This window comes from Octopus bimaculoides, chromosome 4 (assembly GCF_046866305.1).
Source record: "Octopus bimaculoides isolate indiv1 chromosome 4, ASM4686630v1, whole genome shotgun sequence".
Lineage (NCBI taxonomy): Eukaryota > Metazoa > Mollusca > Cephalopoda > Octopoda > Octopodidae > Octopus > Octopus bimaculoides.
Window position 1 is genome coordinate 130,695,197 of NC_142931.1, and position 12,411 is coordinate 130,707,607.

The following is a 12,411-nucleotide window of genomic DNA, read 5'->3' on the forward strand; positions in this document are numbered from 1 at the left end:
GAGAAGGCGAGAGAGAGAAAGAGAGTGAGAAAGAGAGAGAGAAAGAAAGAGAGAGAGAAAGAAAGAAAGAGAGAGAGAAAGAAAGAGAGAGAGAGAGAGAGAGAAAGAAAGAGAGAGAGAAAGAAAGAGAGAGAAAGAAAGAGAAAGAGAGAGAGAGAGTGAGTGTGTGTGTGTGTGTGCGTGTGCATGAGTTTGTGTGTGTGTATGTGCACTGAATGAGAAAGAGCAGTGAGACAGAGTGAGATGGAGAGAATAGAGAGATACACTGAGCACTGGAAAGACAAGCAGGAAAGAGAGATATTAAATACATAGACATGCACATATCATAATTTAATATGTTAAAATGGTTGGTATCAGGAAGGGTATTCAGCCACATAAAAACCAAGCTAAACATGAAACCTACAAGTGAGATGTGGCTCCCCAAAACCTATCCAGAAATGTAGGAACTACCATCTAACTCATGCCACCAAAGAAAGTAGATATAAAACAATAATGAGTATACATATAAATAAATGTTCAAGGGTGTGGGTGTGTGTGTGTGTGTGTGTATGTGTACATATTGTTGTTGGCAATCCGTCGCTTACGACGTCGAGGGTTCCAGTTGATCCGATCAACGGAACAGCCTGCTCGTGAAATTAATGTGCAAGTGGCTGAGCACTCCACAGACACTTGTACCCTTAATGTAGTTCTCAGGGATATTCAGTGTGACAAGGCTTACCCTTTGAATTACAGGTACAACAGAAACAGGAAGTAAGAGTGAGAGAAAGTTGTGGTGAAAGAGTACAGCAGGGTTCGCCACCATCCCCTGCCGGAGCCTCGTGGAGCTTTTAAGTGTTTTCGCTCAATAAACACTCACAATGCCCGGTCTGGGAATCGAAACCGCGATCCTATGACTGCGAGTCCGCTCCCCTAACCACTGGGCCATTGCGCCTCCACCTGTGTACATATATGCACACTCATACATACACAACAGGCTTCTATATTTTCTGTCTAACAAATTGCACTCAAAGATCTTTGGTCAACCAAAGACTATGGAAGAAATGCCTATGAGTCTGTGCAGTGGATGTGAACCCAGACCATGCAGTCATTAAAAGAAATGAACTTCTTAACCACATGACCACACCAGCACCCAAGTAGGGAAAGAAGTGGATGTGTAGTTAATAAGTTTACTTTTAAACCACACATGGTTTCAGGTTCAGTCCTACTGCATGGTACCTGAAACAAGTGACTTAGTATAAAAATGCTGTTTCCTCAAAAGACAGATCATGCTTATTTATTTAGAAAAACAGTAGAATCCAAGGAAACTGATGTTCTAAGCTAATACTTCTAGATTTCTATTCTTTACATACCCCTCTGCTGAAGCTCCATCAGACCACACTTCTTTAAACAAATACATGGACATAAATATATTCATTCCAAATGTAAGAATATCAAACTATATAACAATGATATACTGAGACAAGCTAAACTTTACATATGAGGGGTGCTGAAAAGTTCCTGGTTTTAAGGGTATCATGAAAGGCCTGGTTGGAGGCCCAACTTTCCGAGTTCTTTTACAAGGCTTAGAAAAACTGAACGACCACTGCAATAAGTGTGAGAATCTGAGAAGGGAATATGTTGAATAAAATCATAATTAACTGATCCTCCTGTATTTTTTCTTTTACCCAAAGCCAGAAACTTTTCAGCACTCCCACATAAGTCAAAGAAATATCAGCTGACCAGATGCTTTCTCTGTATCCAGGGGTCAGTTTGCCAAGACTTTCCAGATCCTTCTGTGTTGAGTGGCATGCATACAATCAGCCAGGTTCTTGTATCCAGTCCATTCTTTGATGCTGTCAAGTTCGCAAACATCTTTGACAGCCTCTTATTCTTTTCTCCTCCACACTTCCAGTCAAGATAGCCTTGGGCAATGACTCATGGTGCATTTTATGTCCAAAATATGATGGCTTTGTGGGCTTGATTCTCAACAATAGATATCTTTGGACTTTCAGCTTTGTTAGTTCTGCAGCATTCATCACTTTGTCTTTCCAGCTTACCCTGCCCAATCTGCAAAAGATCCACATCTCAAAAGTCACTATCTTCTTCTCTATTTCTATGTATATTTTCCAAGTTTCTACCCAGTAAAGGGGGCAAATGGCATAATATAACAGATTATTACCCTCATTTTTAGATGCAGTGCTCTGTCTTTTGAGGTGAAGATCTTTTTGATTTTTATGTTTTTTTTGGTTTTTTTTTTTCCATTTGTTTCCTTAGTGGGGGGGGGGGGGGTCCGAAATGTATAAAGCCTAAATTAAATTGCTTAAGAACAATGATGTTGACCAACCTTTTGTTACTTCTCGGGTGAAATCCTTTTGAGAAGCGGCAAGATAAACTTTCTTGACAAGTTCCATATTATTCAACAAGGAAATAAAGGCAATGAAGTAGGTGTAGCTCACTTGGCGGTGGCGTTCACCTCCTAAGGTGACCTGCAAAGTAAACAAGAATAAGGCAGTTAATGGTAGTAACACTTACATGCGAAGTAATCTATAGTATGAATGATGAACAAATCATTAATGGTTATGTTCACCTGCTATAATAAACTATATGTTGGCACTTTGTCGGTTACGATGACGAGGGTTCCAGTTGATCCGATCAATGGAACAGCTTGCTCATGAAATTAACGTGCAAGTGGCTGAGCACTCCACAGACACGTGTACCCCTAACGTAGTTCTCGGGGATATTCAGCGTGACACAGTGTGATAAGGCTGGCCCTTTGAAATACAGGTACAACAGAAACAGGAAGTAAGAGTGAGAGAAAGTTGTGGTGGAAGAGTAAAGCAGGGTTCGCCACCATCCCCTGCTGGAGCCTCGTGGAGCTTTTAGGTGTTTTCGCTCAATAAACACTCACAACGCCCTGTCTGGGCATCGAAACCGCGATCCTATGACCGCAAGTCCGCTGCCCTAACCACTGGGCCATTGCGCCTATCGTGTGTGTGTGTGTGTGTGTGTGTGTGTGTGTGTGTGTGTGTGTGTGTGTGTGTGTAAATAAAAATAAATGAGACTTACTGTGACTAAATTATCTCTAACAAATGGTGTTAATAGATAGCTTTTTAATGAAATCATGATAGTTTCAAAATCCATAGCAGAGATATAGCCAGTTTTATCGTCATCAAGACGTTTGAAAGCTTGTAGGGCATGTTCTTCGTGAAAGTCCTACAATGGTAAAATAAAAAAATACATAATAAAACAAAGATTTATACAAAAAAAACAGGTTAGAAAGACTTGCAAATATTCTTTTTAAATGTCTTTAAATTTATAAAATTTTACAAAATTAATAAGATTTTATAAAATTTATAAAATTTTACAAAATTAATAAAATTTTATAAAATTAATAAAATTTTATAAAATTAATAAAATTTTATAAAATTTATAAAATTTTACAAAATTAGTAAAATTTTATATACATTATTCCACACACATTAAAATTGTTTATTTCCATGTTACTGTGATTCAGCTTGATCTGTATGCTTCCAATAACATCATCCAAGGGCCACTATCAAATCTAGGTTGACCAGACTCTGCACATGTATGCACAGGTCTGGGTAAGACTTTTCGAAGAATCTGGCAGTTGGCCATGCATGCAAGTTTCTTTCTCGCAGTGGTTCCCAAAGTGGGCAGTACTACCCCCTTGGGGGCGGTGGAAAGATCTAGGGTGGGGCTGAAGAAAAGTGGGATGATAATGGGGTGGCCAAAATGGGGTGATATATGTAAAAAAGAAAAAAAGGGTTAATTAGGCTTAAGTTTTATTTGTGAAATACAGTTTTGAATTTGCAGCAGAAAGTGGTCTATATTTGTGGTGGGGAGGGGATGCTAGGAATGTGGACTGGGTGCCAAGGGGGTGGGAGCCTGAAAAAGTTTGGGAACTACTGATCTAATGAAAAAGTCACCAACTTGGGTTGATACAGTTAAGCACCAGTGTGACCAAAAAGCATTACTGTCAGAATGTAAAGAGCTAAAACTGATACTGCAAAGTACCACTCCTGAATCTTCTTCAACAGCTCAGTCAATCCATCATTTTGGATTGGTATTTTTTTTTTTAACCCCGAGAGGATGAAAGGCAAAGTTGACTTCCATAGGATTTGAACCCAGAGCACGAAGAGCTGGAACAGATATTGTAAGGCATTCTATCCAATATTCTGACAACACTACCAATTTGCCACCTTTACTGATATCAAATGATTTCAACTGTCAGCACTCCAAGTTCAAATCTCACAGAGATTAACTTGGCCTTTCATCCTCCCAGGGCTTATAATAAAAAAACCAATCCAAAGAAGTGAGTTGGCAGAATTGTAAGATTGTCAGGCTGGATTCCGTGTAGTATTTGTGCCAGCTCTTTGTGCTCCAAGTTCAAATCCCCCTTCACCTACTTGAGTAGAAAACTTAACCTGCAACATGCTTTAACACCACCAACTGGAACCTTGGATGACTTTAGCAGAGTCCACTCTGTTTCACACATTTAGGCCAGACTTCTGGCTTGAGAATATTTTCCTTTCTTACTCCCACCAGTCTCAGAGATCCCTAAAAGATCATGGATATCACAGACATTACCTCGCCTCCAAATTTAAAAAAAAAAAAAGATAAAAGAAAAGTAGATTATACAATAAACGAAAAGAGATAATTGACTTACATGGATTAGCTGGGTGAATTCAGCATAAGAAACTTTTCGATTTTTCTCCTTCCCAAAATGTAATTGTAAAAAGTCCCCATCAAAATTGAATGGGATTTTACTGTGTAAAGTTGTATGTTTAATAATGTTGACAAATTCATCTGGAAAAAAAATTAAAGTGCTTTATTTTATTTTTAAAATAAAATATTTTCAACTTTCCTCTCAATAAAATAGAATCAAATGAAAATGACAGCTTCAAACCCATTTTATGGCTTTCGTTACACTTATAACTTAATGTACACCTAACTTATTTAGATCAAATATTTAAAATCTAATACCTAATTATCTTTAAACATTAAAATATCTACCATATTTAATAGTATAAAAGTTTCAAGAGCATATAAGATCCATCCCCCCCCCCCCGCAATTTCAGCAGTGCAAATGCAGAAAAAAGAGCACCAGGAACAAGATTAGTTTATGGGAGACCCAACTTCACATAAAGGACTTTAAGTGATTTGTTGAGACATGTATTTTTTTTTTTTTTTTTGAAAAACATTGCATTTTATATGCCATCAAATATGGTAATTATCTTTAAGCATTAAAAACTAGAATTTTCTCTCAACAATAAATATATATACCACTGGTCTCCACATCTCAAAAGTGCCAAGGTATAAAACATTGTTTATTGGTGAAAAAAATAACACCAGTTTGCTCAAAAAGTTTCACTGAAAAGATAAATGGAAAAACAAGATTGTTCAGTACTATAGCTATGAAGATAAAAACACTGTATAAGGTAGTGGTTGATATATTTTAAACAGTTTTCGCTTTGGCCTCTCCAGGGAGGCTAAAGATCAATGGCAGGATTATACATACAAAGAGTAACCTGCTGCCAGAGGAAAAACTATAGCAGATAAGAGTCCATCACTCTAACTCAAAATATATAACAGAGTTTCAAGTTAAAATTATCTTTGTGATTTCTTTTCACATTAACCTGAATAGAGCACTGCAGCATGTAACCACTTTCAACCTATCCTTTATTCATAAATATGTAGAGAATTCCACAAACACGAGAACTTGTAATATAATAAAACAGCTTGGAATATAATGGTTACTTAATAAATGACAACAGAGCTGTAAAAAAAATATATCAATATAGAAAGGAGTAGACAAAATTTTTGCAACCTATACAGTTAATCCCTAATAATTTGCCGAAACAGTGTCAACAACAATAACTTAAAACATACCACAGGTGATGTAGCCATTGCCATTTTGATCAAAAATGGTAAAAGCCAAGGCATAAAGGGCATCTGGAAGACACAGTAATGCTTCAAAGGCTTGAAACTCATGAAATGAAATCAACCTGGAAGGGAAAAATTTAAGTCAGTTACAGAAAAATTTAAATCAGTGGATCTTAAGCACTTGAAGTTATAAATAATAGCATGTAAATATTGGATAGAAGGATAGAAGGGAGCCTTCAAATTTTTCCATCTAAAGGGTTTTTAACCCAATATTTTTACTATTATTTACAGCTTTCAGTGTCTTGAGATCTACCATACCAAAACAAGAATTATTCCACATTCACTCAAAATTTTCTCAATTCTTTTGATGTCAACAACAGAGCATTTTATATTTCAAGGTGCAATTATTATCACAACGTAACGATCACCCTCTCCATTAAACCTCAGCTATGCAACCATACAAGAGATTATTAATTATTTCTGCAAGTAAACAAAAGAGGGAATTATTCTTACTGGTCTCGAGTGGTGTCAGCAGAAGAGGCAAAAAGCTTTAAAGTATAGTCATCATATTTATCAGGTTTCAAAACTTGCAGGTAACGCAAGACAAAGTCATCATAGGTCATAAAATGTTCATCTTGAATGTTGCGGCTAGCATACTGAAGAAATATAAAAGATAGAAATATTTCAATTTTCTCACACAGTAATGATGGTACATACAGTATTTATTTAAAACAGACAATTATAGGTTTTAATAGGTCTTAACTTTTTTTACACCAGCCTACTTGAGACAATACAAACTCTTTGGTCTTACAATACAAACTTCTCATTTTAAACCTTCCTTCAAATTTCCTGTTAATTTATGTTCCAAACACCAGCTTAACCTTTTAGCATTTAAACTAGCCATATCAGGTCCAAATATTCTACCTGCTTCATGTTTTGAATGGCCAGATCCAGCCTGTCACACCTTTCATACCCTACAATGTCATTCTTAAAATAAAAATCACGTCATTGAAATCTTGACAAAGCATGACAAATTCAAGATATGGCATGACTAATTCAAGATATGGCATGACTAATTAAATAAGCATGACATTTGACAGAGGAATGTGAATGGTAAAGAGTTAATGACAAATTTATTTTAATAAATTTTTCATTATTTTCAAAGTTAATTGCAACAAAGCCACAAAAAGGTTAAATTTAGACATGCGAATCCTTTGGAAACAAGATACACTTATTAACAGCAATCAAACTATCTTGAAATTATGGGGGCATTAAGATAATAAAGAGGACCTACTTGACCAACAAAGAAGTATCTTTTTTCAGAACTGGCTAATAATGTACATCTACCGTTTTATGATGTGACCCATTGTAATTTGAATGAAGAAATATATTTAAATCATTGGAAGAATGAAATAAAGAAAATGACAAGTATTGACAGACAGAATTGATATTTTCCTAATATAATTTTTTCCCTTATAAATTGCCAAACTGGCCAATAAGATAGAACAGGAGATTCCAAAAATAATGTTCTTTTCCAATTTAAAAATAACCTTCCACTTTCAATGATCAAGAAATTGAGAAAAATCATAACAGTTAAAATTAAAATATTTGCCGTTGTTACAAAAATTAATAACCAACATAATTATCTCCATTTTCACTTGAAGTGAGATGTAAAATAATAGAACATTAGAAACATTATTAAATAAAGAGAATATAGTTTAGATGCACAATATGACTGGATGAAGTATACCAAGTAAGAAAATGCACCAAGTTGAGAGTAATTGTTAGTAGATAGAGACTAATAAAGAATTTCACTTATCTGTTTCTGATAATTTTAAATTACACCTTGCTAGATCCACTCAATGCAGTCACCTTTCCTTTCCCCATAGTCGTCGTCTCACTGCTTAAACCATCTACTAAACTCTCTGCAATTCTTTCCCCTCCACAAAATGGCATAATTTTGGAACTCCTGTTCTATTTATAAAGTTGCAACAGTTTGAAATTAAGAATTTAACCCTCCTAACTTATGCTTTAACCCTTTCTATACCAACCTGACTGAAACTGGCTCTGTAGTACAAATGTCTTGTTTTCGTAAGTTTTGAATTAAAATCTTCCACCAAACCTTAGTCACAATTTATGTTCCTAACACCAGCTTAATGATAACTAAGTTATTTTACTAAATTCTTTGTTATATCTAAAATTAATTGAAAGAAACACAGAGCATCTCAAAATAAATATGGTAACAAAAGGGTTAATATATTTTTCTCAGCCAAAGTGGGAAAGTCTTTAAAGCCATGAAATTACTTTTCACTTCTTGGAAGAACAAAAAAAAAAATGACCCTTGTAGAGTAGCCTTACATATTTTTAGTTAGTCATCATGTTATGAAAAACATGTTAATTGAAAACTAATTTTGTGGAGAAACTGGTGTTAAAGTTACTTCAGTTACTTCTATGAAAATAGCAATAGTACAGAATTTGGATCTTTTTTAAAACGGGGGCCACATTTTTCATTAACGAAACACTTTGAAACTTGGATCACTGGTAGAATGTGTCATATAAAACATCTTTTTCTCTTAGTCTTCTTAAAAAAAAAAAGAAATCCATAAATTATTCCATGTTAAAGTTGTCGTATTTCTGTAATTTCAACCAATCACTGACGTCCATTCAGCCGATATACATTAAGTGCCGACTACATAAACAAACGATTCTGAAACAATTAACCCTAACCCTAACTCTAACCCTAACCCTAGGGTTAGGGTTAGGGTTAAAGCAAATTTAAAATGAAAAAAGCAAATAAAACGAAGAATCGTTTGTTTATGTAGTCGGCACTTAATGTATATCGGCTAAATGGACGTCAGTGATTGGTTGAAATTATCGAAATAAAACAATTTTCTACATGAAATAAATTCGAATACAAAAATATTTTTCTGTTCTATAACACAAAATAGATAAGTATACGAAGTTTGAAAGTCTTTCGGTACCAAAAGCACTACGTAAAACATTAATGAAAAATGTGGCCCCCGTTTTAAAAAAGATCCCAGAATTTAATTTATGAATGCTTATCTTAATCATCAATGTACTTTCCCTGATTATCTATGACTTCCTTCCATCTATTTACAAGCTTTTTAATCCCATCAATGTAAAACTCTTTTGGTTTCAAAGCGAAGAACTCTGAACTGTCAGTTTTGACTGCCTCCTGGCTTGCAAAAGTTATGTCCCCCAAATGATTCTGTAAACTACAAAACAAATGGCAATCTGAAGGAGCAAGGTCGGGAGAATAAGGTGAATGAGGAATTTTTTCCCAACCAAGCTCTTCAATCTTCTCTGATGTGATCTTTGGAGTGTGGGGTTGCGCATTGTCCTGATGAAACATCACTCCTTGCAGCTTTGAAATTCTATAGGGGCAACCACAACAAGATGGCAGAATGTGATTCAAAGGAAATATGGCAGCTTTTTCAAGCAGCTCCAATGACCATATACAAGGTTCCATAGTTTCAAGTGGTAGCCACAGTAAAGGCAGAGTACAATATTTATTGTTCTTCTGCACAGGTGTATGCATCCCAGCAGATTAAAAAAAAAATTTTTCTTAAGGTATTGTTGGAATTGATTTCATTGGTAATCTCAAGCTTATAAAAGTGTTTCTGCTTTGTTCATTGAAATGTGAACATGTTATGATAATAGGTAGATTGCAGGAGGACAGTTTGTTATGTGATTGTTAGCTGGTTGCGTGGTGCTGAAAGAGTTCTGCTAAAAACCTCAATGCTTACATTATTGATTTAAGATTTAGCAGTAGATATTCCAAATTCAAAAACTGAATAAAACATTTATCTGAGATGAATCTATTGCCTAACCAAGTTACATAAATAACCAGCTCTTCAATATATAAAGTAAAATGTCTCTGGATAGACTTAACAAAAAAATATTCCAAATAACCTAATCATATACATTATATATTTTCTATAATGCAATGACAGCATTAATCACTTCTAAAAGCTTTAACATACAGAAGAGAAACAGCAAAAATATAGCATAGGTAAAAAAAAAATACAAAAATATTTCTTTCAAAAAGTAATCCATTATATTATCTATTTGGTATATTTTTATATCAATAAGCCATGCTAATCTCACAAAAGAATAACAAAGAAACAACAGAGAAACTTTTTTCTTTCCTATTTTTACAGCATAATGCTTGCCAAACATTGAATAAAATTTTAGAGAATTTAAGCAGTAATATCTAAAATCAAAGCTAGATACATGAATTTTCAATGGAAATGAAATGGTAAAAAAATGTCTAACCTTCAGAAATATCTCACGTAGTTTCTCAGTGTCTGCTCTTTTAAAGACATCAATCTAAAAAGAGGAAAAAATAGATTAATAGTACATTTAATATATAATTGATAGACATGTAAAAATACCTGATCAATTTATGGAAACACAAAATCAGAAGTCTATCATTTTAATAAATAATGTGATTAATGATCTTGATCAGTTCCCAACTAAAGGTCAAATCATTATTAACTCATATCGACATCAGCTTAAAGATAATTACAGGATTTACTCAACTGAATGGTGATAAATCAAGACAGGAGTGTTTCAAAAATATTCATATATTTATTGGGAGAGTTTTCTTGAAAGATTTAGCTGAGAAATATTTTTATTTATAAGTCAAGTATGCACCAGTAACAGACTGCATACATTTTAGATTAAAAACTAGGAAGTTGCCTCAGCATTGCTATATTTGTTTAATTTTTGAATTGTAAGAGGCAACTTTTTGGCACTTTCGGGGACTGGGACTATTATATGCAAATTTGTATAAACCAGGTAAAATGTATCTAAATTACTGATGACCACGATACATTTTTCTCTCATCCCATAGTTAAAGGCAGTATTCTATTTTAGGACAATATTACATGTATTTGTAAATATGTATACATTTATAAACACACATGCACATATACATGTGTGTGTGTGGGCATCATCATTTTACATCCACTTCCCATGCTGACATGGGTTGAACAGCTGGTCACAATCCAAGTCAGTATTTATCAAGAGTCACTAAGACTCTATTTGGCCCATATATTTTATGCTAGCATGTTTATGGTTGGGTGCCCAACCTAACATCAACCATTTTGCAGAGTGTACTGGGTGCATTTTGTGGCACCAGCACTGAAGAGACTGTCATGTCTTTGACAAGCCAAAACAAACAAATCCTCCCAACCCTCATTTGCCAACCACCTTACAATGTGTACTGGATGCATTTTATCATGGCACTAGCACTAGTGATATTATTTTATGTATGATTTTTCCTTATTTATTTATTCATGATCTAATTAGAGAAAATAATTAAAGTGATATTTCAGTATCATCTGTACACACCAGTTGTGTAAGTGATATCAGCATTCATCAATTCTAAGCAGGAGTGGAGTTATCACATAGTGGATATTGCATCATGCTTTCATAAGTGAATGGCAAAGATGAACAGAAAAAAAAACTGATACATTTTAAATGTAGAGTTTCTAAAGAATAAATAACTCTAATTTGTTGGGCCTTACAAAACCTCTGAATGGAAGAGATGAAGACACATCTCAAAGTTTTTCTAGTAGGAGGTGCGTAGCTTCCAAGTTATAGAGATTACTGGAGAACAAATTTAGCTCTGAGACAGCAAAATGATGCCTACAAATTAATAACTTGTAAATATAAGTGAAAACACTGTGTAACCAACTTACCTGTATTCAATTAACATGGGCAGATGAAAGTGACATGACAACAGGTAAAAAATTAACAATAACAAGCTAAACCACATTTACAATGAACACTAGGTAGGGGAGGGCTCCAAAAGGGGTTTCAGGGAGTAGCATTCCTGCCTTCCTGAGCTAATTTTCCACCACGTTTCTTAAAAATCATGGTAGAGGCCTTGGTCTCTGGACCACTCATATCTAGAAATTGAGGTTGGGGGTAAGCAAGGGCATGCTCCCTGTAGAAAATCCAGCTCCAAGAAAGCTTCATGATAGCAAAGGAGAATGGGCACCAGCCAACCCAAAGATTGGGGTGGGCTGCACCTGCCTACCTCACCATGTTTTCGGGTTCAGACCCACTGTATAGCACCAGGGGCAAGTGTCTTCTACTATAGCCCCAGGTTGATTAAAACTATATGAGAGAGACAGAAACAGTGTGGAAGCCTGTCGTATATATGCATTTGTGTGTGTGATATGTCTATGACTTTGTGTTTGTCCCCAACCTTCACCCCATTCCCCACTTGACAAGTGGTGTTGGTTTGTTTTCACCCCCACAATTTAGCAGCTGAGCAAATGAGACCAATAGAATAGATACCAGACTTAAAATGAAATACATGGGAGAATTTGTCTGACTAAAGTTTTCAAAGTAGTGCTCCAGTATGGCTGCAGTCCAATGACTGAAACAAGTATAAAAAAAAAGAGAGAGAGAAAAAAAAGATACACTCATTTATGAGCGTATGTATGTATGTATGGATGGATGGATGTAATAGTGTGTGTGTGTGTGTGTGTGTGT

The 12,411-nt window shown here is 35.0% G+C and overlaps 1 protein-coding gene across 8 annotated transcripts in view; it reads right to left on the reverse strand.

The window, feature by feature from the left end:
• Positions 1-12,411, reverse strand: part of LOC106868630 (electrogenic aspartate/glutamate antiporter Aralar, mitochondrial-like) — an 80,892-nt gene that overhangs the window by 37,751 nt on the left and 30,730 nt on the right. For all 8 annotated transcript variants that reach the window (XM_089351464.1, XM_089351462.1, XM_089351463.1 and 5 more), the window contains 6 exons: positions 10,180-10,233; positions 6,397-6,539; positions 5,890-6,005; positions 4,667-4,806; positions 3,046-3,192; positions 2,324-2,465 (listed from right to left, as the gene is read on the reverse strand). In XM_089351464.1, the coding sequence (XP_089207590.1) occupies positions 2,324-2,465; positions 3,046-3,192; positions 4,667-4,806; positions 5,890-6,005; positions 6,397-6,539; positions 10,180-10,233 (742 nt within the window). The remainder of the gene's footprint in view (positions 1-2,323; positions 2,466-3,045; positions 3,193-4,666; positions 4,807-5,889; positions 6,006-6,396; positions 6,540-10,179; positions 10,234-12,411) is intronic.